The 20121-nt window shown below is 49.0% G+C and overlaps 1 protein-coding gene across 2 annotated transcripts in view; it reads left to right on the top strand.

The window, feature by feature from the left end:
• The window catches only part of LOC137629488 (spermatogenesis-defective protein 39 homolog), a 194352-nt gene that overhangs the window by 62118 nt on the left and 112113 nt on the right, over window positions 1–20121 (top strand). For both annotated transcript variants that reach the window (XM_068360822.1, XM_068360821.1), the window contains exon 2: window positions 1707–1799. In XM_068360822.1, coding sequence (XP_068216923.1) covers window positions 1719–1799 — 81 coding nt within the window. In that variant the 5' untranslated portion in view covers window positions 1707–1718. The remainder of the gene's footprint in view (window positions 1–1706; window positions 1800–20121) is intronic.

The following is a 20121-nucleotide window of genomic DNA, read 5'->3' on the forward strand; positions in this document are numbered from 1 at the left end:
CCTCCTGCTCTTCTTCTGCCTTATCTTCGTTAGATTCTTCAGACGCTACCACTGATAAGAAGATGATATCATTGAAGAAGACCTAGAAGACTAATTGAGAGGAGTCGCATAAGACTCACGCAAATCTCTAACCACTTATGGATGAGAAGATAGCGAAGTACAGAGAACCTACCCATACCTGGAAGGTGTCTGGGTACGTGGTACAGGTGCATACGCGCCTACTACTTGTCCTTAGTATGTACCAAACCGAACACGTGCAGTGTTGGTTGGGATGAAGGGCCCAGCCCTTCTTTGTCCCTTTTCCCAGGATGCTTGACTAATCTTTTTTTTTTTCTTGGAATAGAAAGGAAAGGGATGTGGGTTGAGAACCAACTCGGGTGGAAAAGTTCTGGGTACGTGATACAGAGACTTACACTTCCGCTATCGGTATTTAGTCTCGTTCCAAACCAAGAACGCCCACTGTCGGTCAGATGAATGGACGATTGAGGTAAACCTCAGTCTCTCTTCCTAAAGATACTAATTCTTAAAGGGAGAGAAATTGGCTTTTGATGGGTTTAGAGGACCCAGTGATTGCTCCTCTTGTAAGAATGATGAGTCATTTCCAATGTGGATGCGATCAGGATTACGATCCTCGGTCTCTCAGTGATTGTTCAGTGTGTGTGATCAGTCAACGAATGTTTATTGTCCTTGTGACGTGACTCCTGGGACACAGTTAACTCCCACGCACTTGAGTGAACGAGATCACCTGTTACCTATTCTTTCCTCACATGGCCAGTCCACACCCGGGAAACTTGTTCTCACGATCAGGAATAGGAACAATTGATCACCCAAGACTGCTCTTCGCTCTCTCAGTAGCATCGAAATACCCCTTCCTTTGCAAACGATTGGTAGAAAAATTCTTCACCACCAAGTAATTGGTATGCACGTAACGCGTCTTCGTTCCTCCTGATACCATGCTCATTTTTGCACTTCATCGATCGGCTCTCTTTCAACCTCTTCTGGGTATACTTCTGGTCCTGATCTCAGATTGTGCATATTCTGAAAGAAAAAGAAAATTGCTTCTTAGGGATTTGCTGACTCCTGTTTTCAACGGGCCAGTGATACCGGACTCCAGTCCAGTGCTGGTAGAAGAGGAGAATCCCGACACTGAGTTTTGCTTGTCGATGCTCTTCAACTCATTAGTGAGTTTAATAACATTGTAGAGGTTACAGTGGCTCCTGTGAAAGTGGGCTTGACAGTCATTGATCAAAGACCTCGCTCAAGTTGCCATAGTTGGAACTCATTCGTGTGACATTGGACAGAGGGAATTCTCAGATCTTTGGACCTGAGAAATATTCAAGACCCAGAAGCCTCCTAGACCCAGTGCAGCTTTGCCCTGGTCTAAAGCCTTGATGGCTGCCAGAAGGATGGCTATCTCTCAGATAGCCAGAACTTCTAGTTCCTTGAGGGCAGGTTCTTCCTCTCGGTCTCCACCACTTCCTTTTGTCCCTCAAAGGAAGTACTATGAGATCGAAGGGAATCCCATTCCATATAAATAACTCCAGGTTTGTATTAGTTAGGGAAAAATACAAATTATCTCTGAATTTGTCATATTAGTCTTAGGTTTGTGTAGTTAAGAAATATAAAAAACTTAAGATAAAATTGTACAGTATTTAAAAAAAGTAAATTATTTACCTAATTGTTAATATGTTCTTTTTTACTTTTAGGATTATTTGGTGATGAATCGTGCTGAAAATGATGCGTACTGGGGATCAACAGAAACAGCATCCTCTGCCCTTGACAATTTCTTTGATGAAGATGTAAGTCCTGTACATGATTTCTTCTTTCAGTTTATCTCTGGATTTTTTATCTTTGTTTGTTTTTGTATATGATAGTTAAATTGCAGAGTAGAAGTTCAAACTTTGGTGTCTAGACTTTATGCCATTATTTATTTTTTGAGAAAAGAACTATTTTTCAAACTTAACTTTTTTTTTCTCAGCTTGACTTTTGAAAAAAATCATCAATCAAGTACCTAGGATTAAGTGTTGCCACTACATATACATATTGAATGTTACTTGGATGTTTTATGATTCTTATAGATAGACAGACATGAATTGTAATTAAGGTGACAGTGGTGTTTGTACAGTCACTGGTTTTCTGTGCACTAACAATGAGGTGTGTAATCGCCATTTAGTGTGCCGGCTCATCCACACACATAGCAAATTTCGTTGCCATAGAGAGCAAGGAGCACAAGAAAAGAGCCAGCAAAGTGATGATGGTTGCGTGGCATGAAAAAGAAAAACGCTCATTGCATTCTTCTTATGAAATTGTGCAGTGTTGTTATCGATAGAATATCAAAATCAATATTGGATATTTCAAATACCTTTTTTTAAAATGAATAGTGATGTTACCTTTGAGTCCAGAGTCTCTTAACTTTAGAAATAATAGTAACAACAATTCTGCTCCTTGAGGAATTGGTCCTATTCTGGGGTGATATTGTCCACTTCCTCAGGGGTCAGGATGCTGGCTGATGCACATACTTTTAACCTGAGAAGTGCATCAGAGGGATCTTTCCCACAAGCCTGTCTCTCTTCTCTGCATTATCAATATAGTAGGAGAGTTTCAGGCTCTTCATGATGTCAAAATTTTGAGAGATTGAGGTTCTATCACCTTCGTCGTCTTAGATTGTGTGGTGAATACAAAGTACTGTACCAGTCGGTCTCGAACACCAGTTTAGGACCTTCTCAGTTATATCCCGATGTTTAAGCTAACACAAAGATGCCTAGTGTTATGTAAGGGAACTGTAATGCTTCTCGAGGAGGACTTGGCACGTTGCGTGTGAGTATCGTAGCCTTCTCATTACCCTGAGCTGGAAGATGAAGGAAGTGTTCAGATAAGGTTCCTTCTGCTTGGTAAGATTGCTTGCTTGCAGATGCAATTTTGGTCAGTGCATACCTCTGCCATCTCAGGGAAGAACTCAAATGCCTAATTTTCCACTTTATCTTAAGGAGTACAGTAGTTAGAGCTGAAGGTTGGGTTTGAAGTTTTCAGACAACCTTTTCCTCTCTGCACTGTACAGGCATTTCCCACAGACCCTTGTACTTTAACTCTTCTTTTGGGTCCTGAGATGGCTACTTAGTAGTTATGTAGCACTTCCAGCTCCCCCACATTACTTAGTACCGTATGTACCGGGTATCTTATCTAAGGTAAAGTGTTCAATATAAGTTACACGGAGAAGTAGAATGACTGGTTCTTCGACCACTTTCCTGTTCCCTCTCTTATGTTTGCAACAGCCGCCAGCTTTAAATGTTGATAGGAGGTCTGATACTGGGTAGTTATAAGATGGCAGCACCTCTCTTACAGACTATTATTATTATTATTATTATTATTATTATTATTACTACTGTACTTGCTAAGCTACAACCCTAGTTGGAAAAGCAGAATGCTATAAGCCCAAGGGTTCCAACAGGGAAAAATAGCTCAGTGAGGAAAGGAAAAGTAATGAACAATGTAAAATATTTTTAGAACACTACCAACATTAAAATATTTCTTTTATATATAAACTGTAAAAACTTAGAAAAACAAAAGAAAGAGTTAGATAGAAGAGTGTGGCTGAGTGTACTGTACTATAAAGCATAAGAGCTCTACCCCAAGACAGTGGAAGACCATGGTACAGAGGCTATGGCACTACCCAAGACTAGAGAACAATGTTTTGATTTTGGAGTATCCTTCTCCTAGAAGTGCTGCTTACCATAGCTAAAGAATCTTCTACCCTTACCAAAAGGAAAGTAGCCATTGAATAATTATAGTGCAATAGTTAACCCCTTGAGTGAAGAAGAATTATTAGGTAATATCAGTGTTGTCAAGTGCATGAGGACAGAGGAGAATGTGGAAAGAATAGGCTATACTATTCGGTGTATGTGTAGGCTAAGGAAAAATGAGCCATAACCAGAGAGAGGGATCCAATGTAGTACTGTCTGCCAAGAAGCAACTCCACCCTTCCTGGCAATATGGAAGATGGATTGTTCCTGGTTTGTCATTGCTGATGTCATCTCTCTATTAGGGAGATAGGGATTTTCTGTCTTAGTATTGGCATCCTTTCAGACCAGTACTGGGCAAGGCTCTTACAATATCTACATCCCCATAATTAGCTGTTAAGAGGTTGTTCAGGTTGCCTTTCTCGCTCCCATAGTGCACCAGGATGGTTGACATGTTCAGGAAAGAAAAGAACCTTTCAGTTTGATAAATTGTAGTGGACCTCCTCCCACCAATATGGGTGTTTCCATAATTTTTAAGATGAAAAGTTTGTATATGCCTTGGAACAAATAAAAAAATTTAAGATTAAATTTCCCACATCAACTGCCCCTCTCAGTCTCAGGCCTAAGAACAAACAGTAAGTGGTTATTCCGTGATAGGTGGGTGAGGACCTCCCTAGTGTGACCTGTCAATAAAATCTCTCTTTGTTCCGTAACCGAAATACAAACCACGCTATTTACAAAGGGTTTACTTTTAGCGCAGCTGAAATGACGAGCCAATAGTTTTTAACGAGGGTTAATTACCCCCGCGCTAGTTAGCGGGGGGTGGGGAAGGGTAGCTTGCTACCCCTCCCCCCTCCACACACCGGTGACTTGCTTCACTTCACTTTTGGCTCGGCGGTGATCAGACGTGTCTGTTCATCGCCTTCGTGACAGCCTTTAATTTTCTTCTTTTTCTTTACAGCTTGTGTGATTGGTTGGAAGTTGACCTTCAGTTATTTTCTTTTATTTAATATGCGGACATGCCCTGGAGTTGCCGGCCGTCCTTGTGGGACTTTCATGTCGGACGTGATTACGGATCCTCACACCCTCTGCCCTCAATGTCGGGGCCGACGGTGCGATCAGGATAACATGTGCCGTGAGTGCAGGGAGTGGTCTGCCTCCCAGTGGGAGAGGTTTGGCCGTCGGCGTAAGAAGAAGTCCAAGAGAGACCGTTCTCCTCCGGGGTTAGCCTTGAAGGAGGAAGGTTCTCGGGACTCTTCTTCCGCCGCCCAAACCTCCTCCGAAGCTCCCCCTCGTCCGCCTCCTAAGGAGAGTCGTCCGAGTGGGAGCGCAGGCCCTTGTTCTGTTTCCCTACCTTCGGTGGGGGGAGAGGGCGTCGCCTCCCATAGCGAGGCGGTTCCCCCTCCTCCTCCGGGGGAGGTTATTGATAATAATTCTTTATCCAGTGATGATCTGTTGCAGATTTGGTCGTCCCTGGGGCTTAAGGGCTTGCCCTCCAGGGTCGCTCTTATTGACCTTGTCTCGTTGGGGGCCGCTGTTAAACAGTCGCCGGTGGTAGCGGAGGTAGACCCTCTGTCTATTGTCGACGTCGTGGTGACAGAGGCCTCCGACGTGGCTGGGCCTTCCGACGCAGGTGCTGTTGCTGGTGATGGTGCTCTAGGCTCTCCTCCTCCTTCCGTGCATCCTTCGAAGGGGGAAGTGAGTCCTTCGGTCTCGACTGCTGCCCAGCTTCCTTCTGAGGGAAGTGTTTTGAAGGAGACTCCCCTTCGGAGGACCGATGGTCCCGACGATCTCCCCCGAGGCCGCCTCCGCCGTAAGGCTCACCGCCCTCTACGCCACAAGGGCCTCCCTTCCCCTTACAGGGGGACTAAGAGGCGCCTTTTTGGGTCTTCGTCCTCCGGGGGGGACTCTCCTCGTCAGCCTCAACCGACTACTCCTCCCTCCTTGAACCTCTCTGCGGACCGCTCTCCATCTCCTGCCGGATCTTCGCCTTCTGGAGAACTCGTCACCCGACGGGCAACGGTCCCTTCGGGGCTAAGGGATTCTTCCCTTACGCGAGCAGGGCCAGCGCACAAGCGCTCCCCTGCTCGCCAGCGATCTCCTGCTCGTCGACGATCTCCTGCTCGCCAAGACTCTCCTGCTCGTCGGCTCTCTCCTGAGGTTCGCCCCCCTCGCCAGCGCTCTCCTGCTCGTCAGCTCTCTTCCGAGCGTCAGCGCTCATTTGAGGACCATCGCCCTGCGGTCTCTGACCACCCTTTAGTTCCTGCTGAACTCCCTGCTCACCATCGTGTGTCAGAAACACATGTTCGCCAACGCGCCAGCGATCTTCCCGTTCCTGCTCGTGAACCTATCCTCTCACAGGACACGCGTCGACCTTCTGCTCGCCAGCGATCACCTGCTCGCCAGCGATCACCAGCTCGCCAGCGATCACCAGCTCGCCAGCGATCACCAGCTCGCCAGCGATCACCTTCACATGCTGCCCGCCATCGCACGAACCTGCATGATCGCCCGCTTACGCATGCTGCTCCTCATCGCAATACCCTGAACGATCGCCCTCCTGCGGATGCTGATCACCATCGCACAACCCTGCACGATCGCCCGCTTACGCATGCTGCTCGCCATCGCACAACCCTGCACGATCGCCCGCTTTCGCATGCTGCTCCTCATCGCAATACCCTGAACGATCGCCCTCCTGCGGATGCTGATCACCATCGCACCCTTTCACGCGATCATTCACCTGCGCATGCTGCTCGCCATCGCACAACCCTGCACGATCGCCCGCTTACGCATGCTTCTCCTCATCGCACAACCCTGAACGATCGCCTTCCTGCGGATGCTGATCACCATCGCACCCTTTCACGCGATCATTCACCGGCGCATGCTGCTCGCCATCGCACAACCCTGAACGATCGCCCGCTTACGCATGCTGCTCCTCATCGCGCAACCCTGAACGACCGCCCTCTTGCGCGCAATCATTCACCTTCACATGCTACTCGCCATCGCTTACCATCACGTGATCATTATCGCCAGCGATCTTCTTCACCTACGCGGCAGCACGATCCCTCGCCGTCGCGCCATCGCTTGCGTTCGTCGCCTCGGACACGTGTTCATTTACCTGCCCACCCTCACGCCCACTCGCCTGCGCGCCCGCGCGATCGCTCGCCTGCGCGCCCGCGCGATCGCTCTCCTGCGCGCCCGCGCGACCGCTCGCCTGCGCGCCCGCGCGACCGCTCGCCTGTGCACCCGCGCGATCACTCGCGCAACCATTCGCCTTTGCGCGACCGTTCACCCTCGCGCGACCATAGTTCGCGGCGAATTCCACAGCCGGTGGTAGCAGCAGGGACGCGTGCTCCTAGACGGCACTCGGGATCACCTCCATCCAAGCACAGGTTGGTATTGCAGGACGAGGACAGGTCATTACAGCATTCTTCCCCACCTTCTTTTCAGGCAGGTACCGTCGTGTCCACTCCAAAGGATCGCCCGATCCCTTTCACCTTAGCGAGGATTTCGGACTCTGTGTCCTTTGAGCAGCAGTCTTGGTTTGGTCCGCTGGCACGGGCGTTAGTGAGGGTTATGAAACCAGCACTCGCCGGCCAGGGTAACAAACCAGCGGCTGTCTCTCCTACGCTGAAGAGAAAGAGAGGAGTGGACTTCGTGGTGACTTCCCCCAGGGCGAAGTTGGTTCCCAAGAGGTCGGTCTCGAGGGTCCCCTCTCCTGCACGAGTACTCTCTCCTTCTCCCGTGGACGAGGCCTTTCCGTCCTCAGGTGAGTCCAGTGGACCGGTAGTCTTCCCCCCGGCACCAGGGGGGGAGACTTCGCTTCAGGCAGGAGAATTGTCTCGTGAGGAAGGGGCCCCTCGAACCTCGTTGTTGGGATCCTGTATCCCTCCTAGGAGGGAGCCCAAGGATTCCAAGACCATCCCTAAATCCTCTGCAAGGATTCGACAGGAACCCATGACTACCCAGGGGAATGTCCACGTATCACCCCAGGAAGAGATTCCTGGGGCAGGAGACTTAGCTGCCAGCCCGCAGGGAGGAGAACAGCAAGAGTCCGAACATGCCTTCTGGCAGGTCCTAAGCCTGATAAGGCAACTTAACAGTCTTACGGATCCAGTCATCCCCCCCCGTGAAGGCAAAGACACAATTCTGGATGAAGTGTTCGACGTTCGGAAGGCCCCTAAGACCAGTGCAGCTCTGCCCTGGTCTCGGGGGCTGAAGAGTGCCAGAGCTAGGGCCAATGCTCAGCTCGCACTTCTTGCCTCCTCCAGTCGTTCCACTGCCGGGAACAAACTCATCCCTCCTCCTCGCCTTCAGCAGAGGAGGTATTTCGAGATCCTGGGTGAGCACAACCTCGCTCTTCCGCTCCATCACTCTGTGGAGGAGCTGGCGAAGGGAGTTCCCTTGGAGAAACTCTCTGCCCGGCAGGTGTCGTTCTCGGCGGCAGAGATCCTTAACCACGAGAAGGTCGCTAAGTGTGCCATGCAGGCCACTTCGTGGCTGGACTTCTGGTTAGGATCTCTGGGCATCCTATTGCGATCTGAGGACTTGTCCAAGGAGACCAATAGGAAGGCCCTAGAGACCTTCTTGCTCTCGGGCACCCGCTCCATCGAGTTCTTGGCGCACCAGGTTACCACCCTGTGGGCCAACTCGGTGTTGAAGCGTCGCGATGCTGTGTCCGAGAGATTCCATCCGAAGGTCCCCGCCGTAGATGTGTGTAGGCTCCGACATGCCTCCCTCCTGGGGGAGAGCCTGTTTGAGCCTCAAGACTTGGAGCGAACAGCTGAGAGGTGGAGGAAATCCAGCACGGACTCCCTCCTCCACAGGGCCCTTACAACTCGGCCCTATAAGCCTCCAGCCCCGCCACAACAGCAGCAACAGCCTCGTAAGGCTCCAAAACAGGCACCGGCAGCTAAGAAAGTGGTGTCTAAGCCCCAGCCCTTTCCAGCCAAGGTCAAGAGGGGTGGTAAGTCCTCCAGGGGAGGCAAGACTTCTAGGGGTGGCGGCCGCGGCCGCAAGCCCTAGGGGTGGCAGTCCCCCTGCGTGTCCACCTGTGGGGGGATGCCTTCAGCGTTGCGTCCGCAGGTGGCAACATCTCGGGGCCGATGCTTGGACGATCTCGGTGATCGGCCAAGGTTATCGCGTCCCGTTCACGTCATCTCAACCTCCCCTGACAGCGAATCCAGTGTCGTTGAGCTCCTATGCCATGGGATCGGCAAAGGGGCTGGCCCTTCAGGCCGAAGTCAAGACCATGTTCGAGAAGGGTGCTCTCCAGGAGGTCGTGGACGGCTCTCCAGGCTTCTTCAGTCGACTCTTTCTTGTAAAGAAGGCTACTGGAGACTGGAGACCCGTCATCGATCTCTCGGCTCTGAACAGGTTTGTCAAACAAACCCAGTTCAGCATGGAGACAGCAGACACAGTCAGACTTGCGGTGAGACCACAAGACTTCATGTGTACACTGGATCTAAAGGATGCGTACTTCCAGATCCCAATCCATCCGTCTTCCAGGAAGTACCTGAGATTCTGCCTAGACAACAAGATCTACCAGTTCAAGGTGCTGTGTTTCGGTCTCTCCACAGCTCCTCAGGTGTTCACCAGAGTGTTCACCCTGATTTCGACTTGGGCGCACAGGAACGGCATTCGTCTCCTTCGTTACCTAGACGATTGGCTGATCCTAGCAGACTCGGAGTCGACCCTTCTTCGACACCGAGACAGGCTTCTAGTTCTTTGCCAGGATCTGGGGATCGTGGTAAACCTCGAGAAGTCCTCTCTGCAGCCGTCCCAGCGACTGGTTTATCTAGGCATGCTAATAGACACCAATCTCCACAAAGCCTTTCCATCAGACGACCGGATAGCAAGGCTGAGGAGGGTGGCGGAACCTTTCCTCAGGCGAAAAGAACTCCCCGCCCAATCGTGGTTGCGTCTCTTGGGCCACCTATCCTCCCTGGCCCGTCTGGTTCCAAACAGCCGCCTCAGGATGAGATCCCTTCAATGGCGGCTCAAGTCCCGGTGGAATCAAGGATCCGATTCCCCGGACACTCTGATCCCAATGGGGTCTCTGGAACAGACGGACTTGCGGTGGTGGCTGGCCGACGAGAACCTGCGAAAGGGAGCGAGTCTTCTCGTCCTTCCCCCGGAATTGACTCTGTTTTCGGACGCGTCAAAAGAAGGGTGGGGGGCGCACGTTCTGAACCAGAGGGCCTCAGGCCTTTGGTCAGAATCAGAAAAGTGCCTACACATCAACCTGCTAGAATTGAAGGCCGTCTTTCTGGCCCTTCAACAGTTCCAACGGTTCCTGGCGGGTCACTCCGTGGTGGTGATGAGCGACAACACCACGGTAGTGGCTTATATCAACAAGCAGGGAGGCACTTTTTCGCAACAGCTATCCCATCTTGCAGTAGAGACTCTGAGGTGGACCGAAACCCACTCGATAACACTATCAGCTCGCTTCATTCCTGGCAAGAGGAATGTGCTCGCCGACAGTCTGAGCAGGGCTTCGCAGATAGTGAGTACCGAGTGGTCTTTGGATCCTCAGATAGCCAACAAAGTCCTGACTTTGTGGGGTTCCCCGACGGTGGACTTGTTCGCGACAGCCTTGAACTTCAAGCTGCCCCTGTACTGTTCACCAGTCCCGGACCCCAAGGCACTCTGGCAAGATGCTTTCCAGCAACGGTGGGACAACATCGACGTGTACGCCTTCCCACCATTCTGTCTGATGAGAAGGGTGCTCAACAGGACCAGACCATCGGTCAACTGTTCCATGACTCTAGTAGCTCCGCTATGGCATCACGCGGAATGGTTTCCGGACCTTCTGCAACTCCTGACGGAACTCCCAAGGGAGCTTCCTCCACGACACGAGCTTCTCAGACAACCCCACTCCGGTGTCCCTCACAGGGCCGTAGCCTCGCTTCGGCTTCACGCCTGGAGACTATCCAGCGTCTCCTCGCGGAGAGAGGCTTTTCGCAACAGGTTGCGGAGAGAATGTCTCGGCACCTGCGAAGGTCCTCTGAGGGAGTCTACCAAGCGAAGTGGAGAGTCTTTTGTGGTTGGTGTCGTGGAAGGGGTATCTCTCCACTCGATGCCACTATTCCAGCAATAGCGGACTTCCTTGTGTATCTGCGAGAAGAAATGCGCCTTTCTGTCTCGGCAGTGAAAGGCTATCGCTCAGCCTTAAGCTTGGCTTTCAGATTGAAGGGCGTGGATATTTCTTCATCGCTAGAACTCTCTTTACTCATACGTAGCTATGAGCTTACCTGCCCCGAGTCGGAAGTGAGACCCCCTCCTTGGAACGTGGTTCGAGTTCTCAGGTCTCTCAAGAGACCTCCCTTCGAGCCATTACGCCAGGCCTCCGATCGCCACCTGTCTTGGAAGACGGCTTTCCTACTCGCCTTGGCCTCGGCCAAGCGAGTTAGTGAACTTCATGGTCTCTCGTACGACATCGCCCATTCAAGGGGATGGGGGGAGGTAACGTTCAGGTTCGTCCCTGAGTTTGTGGCCAAGACTCAGAATCCTGGAGTGCCGGATCCTCGGTTCGACTCTTTCAGGATCGCGAGTCTCCGTTCTGTAACAAACGACCCAGACCAGCTGCTACTATGCCCAGTGAGGTGTCTGAGGTACTACTTGAAGAGAACGGCTGCAGTCCGTCCTCATGTGCGAGCTTTGTTTGTGAGCACAGGCAGGACAAAGAGGAGGGTCACAAGGAACACCATCTCTGCTTGGATTCGAAGGGTTATCCACCATGCCCTGAATCCTGACCCTCCTCCGTCACGTCGCCCTCGGGCCCACGATGTCAGGGGTATTGCTACATCCCTGGCCTTCAAGAGAAACTTCTCTGTGACGCAGGTACTTCAAGCGGGGGTCTGGAAGCGTCAAACGACCTTCACAGCCCACTACCTGCAAGACGTGACCCACAGGAGCCTCGATACGTTCTCTATCGGCCCTGTGGTGGCTGCACAACAGCTGGTCTAACCTCAGGCTCCTTTTTGGACAAGTAGCAGTAGGTTGAGGGCGTTGTTACCCGGTCTTAGTCTGTGTGAATGAAAGAGTATGTCTGACCCTTACTTCTTTCTTCATTCTCCCCTCTCTTGGGGAAGCAGCATCCTGGTCCTCGCATAGCTGACCTCGACCTCTGCAGGTAACCCATGCTTCTTTGTGCTCCTAGTATTAAGCTTAATACTGTTGCGTCTCCCATACCCTGACGAGGTGGTATGGGGAACGTCCTATCCTAGAATTCCTATCTGAAGGTCTCAAGGTCAACTTCATAGGACGAGTCACACTCTCCTCCTCACACTACTTATGTAGGCCACTCGTTCCTAGCGATGCTAGGAACCTGTGAGGTACAGGGGCTCCCTCTCTCTAGTGCTGCTCACTAAGGGATCGAGCCCCCGGGCAAGCCGAAGTCAGTAAGGCTGGGGACTTTCCACCCTTCCTAAGGGGTAAGTCACCCTTTGTAAATAGCGTGGTTTGTATTTCGGTTACGGAACAAATGACAAATTCGAAGATAATTTGTATTTTTCCTAACCATACAAACCTTAGCTATTTACACATATGTGCCCGCCATCCCTGACCCCCAAGTCAAGTCCTACCTCTAAGTGAAGTGAAGCAAGTCACCGGTGTGTGGAGGGGGGAGGGGTAGCAAGCTACCCTTCCCCACCCCCCGCTAACTAGCGCGGGGGTAATTAACCCTCGTTAAAAACTATTGGCTCGTCATTTCAGCTGCGCTAAAAGTAAACCCTTTGTAAATAGCTAAGGTTTGTATGGTTAGGAAAAATACAAATTATCTTCGAATTTGTCATTTTTAGTAATTCAAAGGTCACCTCAAGAAGGTGTTGGTGTCATTGACAGCTGGGGGGAGTGGACAATCCATGGAATGAAGATTCCTTTTGGGATGGACCCTTTGGAAAATTAATTGAAATGTAAAAGAATTAATGATAACTTCTTGAGAATATTAAGATGGTATCATAAAAGGTTCAGGAAATTCACATTCTCCATCGATGGCATAGTGAGGGTCCCCCCAGACCGTTCACTCTATGCCTAACTCATACAAGATAACATCAAAACAGATAGAAGAACAGGTGTGAACTAGATCGACCTGTTAGGATTGATATTGTATAGATATAATCAGATCCTTCCTTTCATTTGTAATGATGGACTGCTAGTCAGAAGCCGATTCCTAACCTAAGGATAGCTTCCCCTGGAATCTGACTTGCCAATCCTTGAGGAGAGTATTGCCAAAGAGGTCCAAAATATCTTTGAGGTAGGTGATATCACACATACCTCTCAGAAATAACTTCAAATACAAACTCATTCTCAACTATGATCCCTTCACCCCATTCATCTAATCAGAAAATTTAAAAAATTCCATGCTATTTACATTAGATAGAGAGGGACATTTAGGTTTAAATCTGGAAAAAGGGATGGCCCAGTTTGAGATCCCTCTTTCACATCACACTGCTTCATCTTCATATGCAATAAGCACTACTCCATATGCTAAAACCATGTGACTTCAGGACAGCAATCTCTCATTGAAGAGCAATCCCATCGGGGGTTAACCTCTCTAGCCACTGACCTTATGTTTTAGGGAGAATGAAGCTGTGTTAATCTGGCATATCAAAATGAGTAGTTTACTACTTGTAGACCAATGTCCCGTCTATTCTGTTATTTTTTATAGTATTGGTGCATTAGTATTAAATGAATATCCCATATTTAAAACAGAATTTTGACAAGGTATTTAAATTTAATTTACAAAGTAAATGAATGATTAATCATATACAGGTACAGTAGTACAGTACATTGGTTTATGAGTTTAATCCTTTCCTGGAGCAAGCTTTCAGTCCAAAATGCTTGTAAACCAAAACAATTTTTTCCCATAAGAGCTAAAGGAAGTTCACTCAATGATCCACATGTCCATAAATACACATAAGCTCACAATTTTAAGGTTTGTATTGTTATTTAATGAAAAATTATAACACCTAACACCAAAAATGAATAAAATTAATAATTCACAATGAAAAATAAAAAATAGAGTATATAACACTGTGCATTCTATAACAATTGAATTGGCATAGAAATTAGATGAAAAAGTTACATGGCAACATTCCCCTCTGGTCATATTCAACGCTGTGAAGGGTGTCCACGTCTTTTCTCATGGCAGGATGATGATACAATTATGTGCTGTGGTGATGGATAGGTGGATTGAGGTCATCCTCTTTGTGGAGTCTCCTGGTTTGGCACACTGGGAGGAGGTTATTGCACACTGGAATGCCCATTGCAATTGCAATGATCCTGCCTGCCAGTGTGCCCATCTGAGTGACTGCTGTAGCACATTTTTACAGCTAGCTTAATACAGTATACAGTACCCATCAGTAGTAATTGTGCCAACTAGTTTAGGCCCATTTTATTCTGAACCTCAAATTATAATTACTCTAACACTTATTTTTCAATATTAATCTTACCCGATGATCATGTAGCTGTCAACTCTGTTGCCCGACAGAAATCTACGGTCGGGATACGCCAGCGATCGCTATGCAGGTGGGGGTGTACACAACAGCGCCATCTGTGGTCAGGTACTCCAGTACTTCTTGTCAACACCACCTCAATTTTTCCTCTGTCGTGCCACCGGCTAGACCTACATGGATACGCTGTTGATTCTGGAGTTATTGTTCACGATTTGGTGATGTATTTGCTCTAGAGTTTAGCCTTCGCTATTCAGGAAGCTTTATCATTAGCTTAGCAAGTTTTTGGAATTAATTTGATTTAATTTTGGTGACGAAGAGAGTATGAACTCTCTTTCACTTTTAAACGGCCGACCCTTCCCTTAGACGGAAGTGTTGGTGTCGAAGAGAGTATAGACTCTCTTTCTTAATTTTGCTTAACAAAGTTATAGATTTATTTTATATCTCTCCGCCTTTTATAGGCCTCTTCGATTAACTTCCTTTTATTATAAACTTATTAAAATTAATTTTTATATTTGTTTATATGCGACCTTTCCTAATAGTAGGCGGTCTTTTCTTGGAACCGAAGTTAATTAACATTGAGCCCGTCATTTCGTTTTTACCTGTTAACATTTTATGCTATTTTAATGTTTTTTAAAGAATTTCTTTGATAGTCTCGTACTGTTTTCAAAGTTGAACTAACGTTTTGTTTTGTCTCTGCAGTTGTTGACGTTCAGAACGTTCAACTTGCGCTCTATCGTTACGATAGAGAGAGAGTATTCACGGTTTCACGTTGCAGTAAGAGTAAACCGATTCTAGCGTTTTGTTCATTCTTTCTTAGCTTAAATGGTTTTTAATTCTAATAAAGGAACTTTTTATTTGGGAAATCTTTCAGTTTTTTTCCTTTAACAATAATATGTTTTAACGATATATATAATTGGGCTCATCTCTCAGGTTCTAAGTCAAGAGAGAGAGAGAGAGAGAGATAGAGACGGAGGGAGAGAGAGGAGGATAAACGTTTCGTTCAAGCGGGTAACGTTGTTATCGTTTTTGCTCTTCTCCCTAGTCTCTTTAGGGGAAGAAGGTAAACGTTTCTAGAGTTTTATTCTTGTTCCCAGGCTTTATGCGGTGAGAGATTTTAAACGTAGTTTATTTGATCTAGTGTTTAGTCTCTTTTCCAGCCACTGAATTATTTATCTTTCATTATGTTTTTCTGTTACATTGTAATACTGTTTTCGCAATTACTAACTTTTAATGAAGGATAGAATTGCGTGTTTCAGGTACAAACCACTTAAAGTTTCGAGTTCAGTGAAATAAGTGCAAACAGAAAATCAAAAGTGATAAAGTGATAAGCGCAAAGTGTTACAGTGTTGCGTTCGAGGGTTCGTCTGTTCGTGCCAGTTGTTCGCCTTGTCTGGGACCTCTTACAAGCTCCCAAGCCCAGGGGAGAAGTAACGTCGAAGGACTTATGGGTTCATCAGGCCTTGATCGACGAACAGACGTTTCCCTCCGTGGTTTCGGGTGTAACCAACTCACGTAGCCGACGTGATCACCCCACCCACACAAAGACGAGAGAGCCCATTTATTCCTCGTCTGCGGAAGAGGTTTCTCGCAGAAACCATGGACCAAATTCTTGCAGCTTTTAAGTGCAAGTCGGTCCCTTCCGCGCAAGTCCAACTCCTAGGTGTAGCCATTAGCACTGGGTCAGTTCGGACTTGCTGCAGTACGACAACTGCACACCTCCCAGAGAGGCAAGGTGGTACCGCAACAGGCAGTAACTCCGTCTGTTGCCGCACCAGCTGTTTTAGACCCTCAGTCTCAACGGACAGTAGCTCCGTTTGTTGTTGTCTTTCATAGACCCTAGTGGTCCATGCTGCAGACTATACAGTCTCAGCTTGCTCCTTCTTACAGGAGTATCATGCTGGAAGGTTGACAATGTAGCCTGTTAACCTACAACCCGCCGAGGTTGTGCGCTCAGCAGATACTGCGGCTGCCTGCTCCCACCCTCCACCTGTGAGAGCTCCACCTCCGATGAGCAGTCCACCCTGCCAGACGCATGTTCTTGCTGCGCCTCCTGCTTTCATGCGTGAGTTGCCGCATCGGGAGTTGCCGGGTTCCAGCACTATGAGGCAACCTCCTCAACCCATGAGGCAGGAGCCTCATGCTATGCGGCAACCTCCTCTACCCATGAGGCAGGAGCCTCATGCTATGAGGAGCCTCATGCTATGCGGCATCCTCCTCAACCCATGAGGCAGGAGCCTCATGCTATGCGGCAACCTCCTCTACCCATGAGGCAGGAGCCTCATGCTATGCGGCATCCTCCTCAAACCATGAGGCAGGAGCCTCATGCTATGCGGCATCCTCCTCAACCCATGAGGCAGGAGCCTCATGCTATGAGGAGCCTCATGCTATGAGGCATCCTCCTCAACCCATGAGGCAGGAGCCTCATGCTATGAGGAGCCTCATGCTATGCGGCATCCTCCTCAACCCATGAGGCAGGAGCCTCATGCTATGCGGCAACCTCCTCTACCCATGAGGCAGGAGCCTCATGCTAGGCGGCATCCTCCTCAACCCATGAGGCAGGAGCCTCATGCTATGCGGCATCCTCCTCAACCCATGAGGCAGGAGCCTCATGCTATGAGGAGCCTCATGCTATGCGGCATCCTCCTCAAACCATGAGGCAGGAGCCTCATGCTATGCGGCATCCTCCTCAACACATGCGGCATGAGCCTCATCCCTTGCAGCATGAGCCTCATCCCATGCAGCATGAGCCTCATCCCATGCAGCATGAGCCTCATCCCATGCAGCATGAGCCTCATCCCATGCAGCATAAACCGCATGCCATGCAACATGCTCTGCATACCTTACAGCATGCTCTACATACAGCATGCTCTGCATACAGCATGCTCTGCATACCTTACCGCATGCTCCTCAGTCACACATCTTTGGTTGTTGCCAACTCACTAGACTGTCAAGCAGTTTCATAACGTTGCCTTCTGGTCTGCTGCTTTTGCACCAGTGAAACCCTCACTGAGAGAACTTAGCTTTTCTCGGATATGGTTCCTGTAGATGAGAAAGTGCTATTCTCCCTCCTCCTGATATTCCCTTGAGGACTCTGTCATTTGGAGAGGAGCCTTAAGCTGCTTAGCCTCCTATGGACTTTTATTAAGCATAACATGCTTCCAGGGAGGGTAATGGTTCCGCTTCAGTCGCTAACCCCGTCTGTTGCCACACCTGCTCCCATAGACATAGAGCTTTGTTGCAAGACATGCAGTCCAAGCTTAGTCCTTTTTAGAGGATTTTTTTGTTTACGGAGTCAGTGTGTCACTGGGAAGACGTTCAACAACCAGCAGAAGTGACTTGTTGTGACGCAGTGCGGCAACCTCAGCAACCCGATAAGGAGTTGTCTGTACGACCCAGACAGTCTAGACAGTTTCGGGTTGTCGCTGTACTTCCTCGCTTCCCCATGGTTGACAGTTCACAGACTGTGCAGCAGTACCATGATCTTGTGTCCGGCTCCGTCAGACGACTGGCTTTTAAGAGCTCCCACAAGTCGTCGCTGTCTGGAGATTCTCAGATGGACTATGGATCTGACCAAGGAACTGGGCCTCCTGGTCAATTTTGAGGAGTCCCAGCTCGTCCCATCCCAGACCATTGTCTACCTGGGTATGGAGCTTCAGAGTCGAGCTTTTCGGGCTTTTCCGTCGGCCCCAAGGATCTACCAAGCCCTAGAATGCATCCAGAGCATGCTGAGAAGGAACCGATGCTCAGTCAGGTAGTGGATGAGTCTAACAGGGACACTTTCATCGCTGGCCCTGTTCATCGAGTTAGGGAGACCCCACCTCCGCCCCCTTCAGTATCATCTAGCTGCTCACTGGATAAAGGACATGACGCTAGAGACGGTCTCAGTTCCTGTTTCCGAAGAGAGGAGGTCTACTCTCACGTGGTGAAAGAACAGCTTTCTTCTCAAGGAAGTCTACCTTTGGCTGTTCAGAAACCCGACCGCCGTCTCTTCTCGGACGCGTCAGACACGGGCTGGGGTGCGACTTTGGACGGACAGGAATGCTCGGGAACATGGAATCAGGAGCAAAGGACACTTCACATCAATTGCAAGGAGCTGTTGGCAGTTCATCTGGCCTTAATAAACTTCAAGTCCCTCCAGCTTAACAAGGTGGTGGAGGTGGACTCTGACAACACCACAGCCTTGGCTTACATCTCCAAGCAGGGAGGGACTCATTCGTGGAAGTTGTTCTAGATCGCAAGGGACCTCCTCATCTGGTCAAAAGATCGAAAGCTCACGCTGGTAACGAGGTTCATTCAGGGCGATATGAATGTCATGGCAGATCGCCTCAGCCGGAAGGGTCAGGTCATCCCCAAAGAGTGGACCCTTCACAAGAATGTTTGCAGCAGACTTTGGGCCCTGTGGGGTCAGCCAACCATAGATCTGTTCGCTACCTCGATAACCTAGAGGCTCCCGTTGTATTGTTCTCCGATTCCAGACCCAGCAGCAGTTCACGTGGATGCTTTTCTGCTGGATTGGTCCCATCTCGACCTGTATGCATTCCTGCCGTTCAAGATTGTCAACAGGGTACTTCAGAAGTTCGCCTCTCGCAAAGGGACACGGCTGACGTTGGTTGGCTCCGCTCTGGCCCGCGAGAGAATGGTTCATAGAGGTACTGCAATGGCTGGTCGACATTCCCAGGACTCTTCCTCTAGGAGAGGACCTTCTACGTCAACCTCACGTAAAGAAGGTACACCCAAACCTCCACGCTCTTCGTCTGACTGCCTTCAGACTTTCGAAAGACTCTCAAGAGCTAGGGGCTTTTCGAAGGAGGCAGCCAGAGCGATTGCCAGAGCAAGGAGGACATCCACTCTCAGAGTCTATCAGTCTAAAGGGGAAGTCTTCCGAAGCTGGTACAAGGCCAATGCAGTTTCCTCAACCAGTACCACTGTAACCCAGATTGCTGACTTCCTGTTACATCTAAGGAACGTAAGATCCCTTTCAGCTCCTACGATCAAGGGTTACAGAAGTATGTTGGCAGCGGTTTTCTGCCACAGAGGCTTGGATCTTTCCACCAACAAAGATCTACAGGACCTCCTTAGGTCTTTTGAGACCTCAAAGGAACGTCGGTTGTCCACTCCAGGCTGGAATCTAGACGTGGTCCTAAGGTTCCTTATGTCATCAAGATTTGAACCTCTCCAATCAGCCTCTTTTAAGGACCTCACATTAAAAACTCTTTTCCTCGTGTGCTTGACAACAGCTAAAAGAGTAAGTGAGATCCACGCCTTCAGCAGGAACATAGTTTTCACATCTGAAACGGCTACATGTTCCTTGCAGCTCGATTTTTTGCTAAAACGAGCTTCCTTCACGTCCTTGGCCTAAGTCGTTCGAGATCCCAAGCCTGTCCAACTTGGTGGGGAACGAACTGGAGAGAGTACTTTGCCCAGTTAGAGCTCTTAGGTACTATCTAAAAAGGTCATAACCTTTACGAGGACAATCAGAAGCCTTATGGTGTGCTATCAAGAAGCCTTCTCTTCCAAGGTCTAAGAACTCAGTTTCTTACTAATTCAGGCTTCTGATTAGGGAAGCACATTCTCATCTGAAGGAAGAAGACCTTGCTTTGCTGAAGGTAAGGACACATGAAGTGAGAGCTGTGGCTACTTCAGTGGCCTTCAAACAGAACCGTTCTCTGCAGAGTGTTATGGATGCAACCTATTGGAGAAGCAAGTCAGTGTTCGCATCATTCTATCTCAAAGATGTCCAGTCTCTTTACGAGAACTGCTACACCCTGGGACCATTCGTAGCAACGAATGCAGTAGTAGGCGGGGGCTCAGCCACTACATTCCCATAATCCCATAACCTTTTTAACCTTTCTCTTGAATACTTTTTATGGGTTGTACGGTCGGCTAAGAAGCCTTCCACATCCTTGTTGATTTGGCGGGTGGTCAATTGA

This window comes from Palaemon carinicauda, chromosome 37 (assembly GCF_036898095.1).
Source record: "Palaemon carinicauda isolate YSFRI2023 chromosome 37, ASM3689809v2, whole genome shotgun sequence".
NCBI classification, from domain to species: Eukaryota; Metazoa; Arthropoda; class Malacostraca; order Decapoda; family Palaemonidae; genus Palaemon; species Palaemon carinicauda.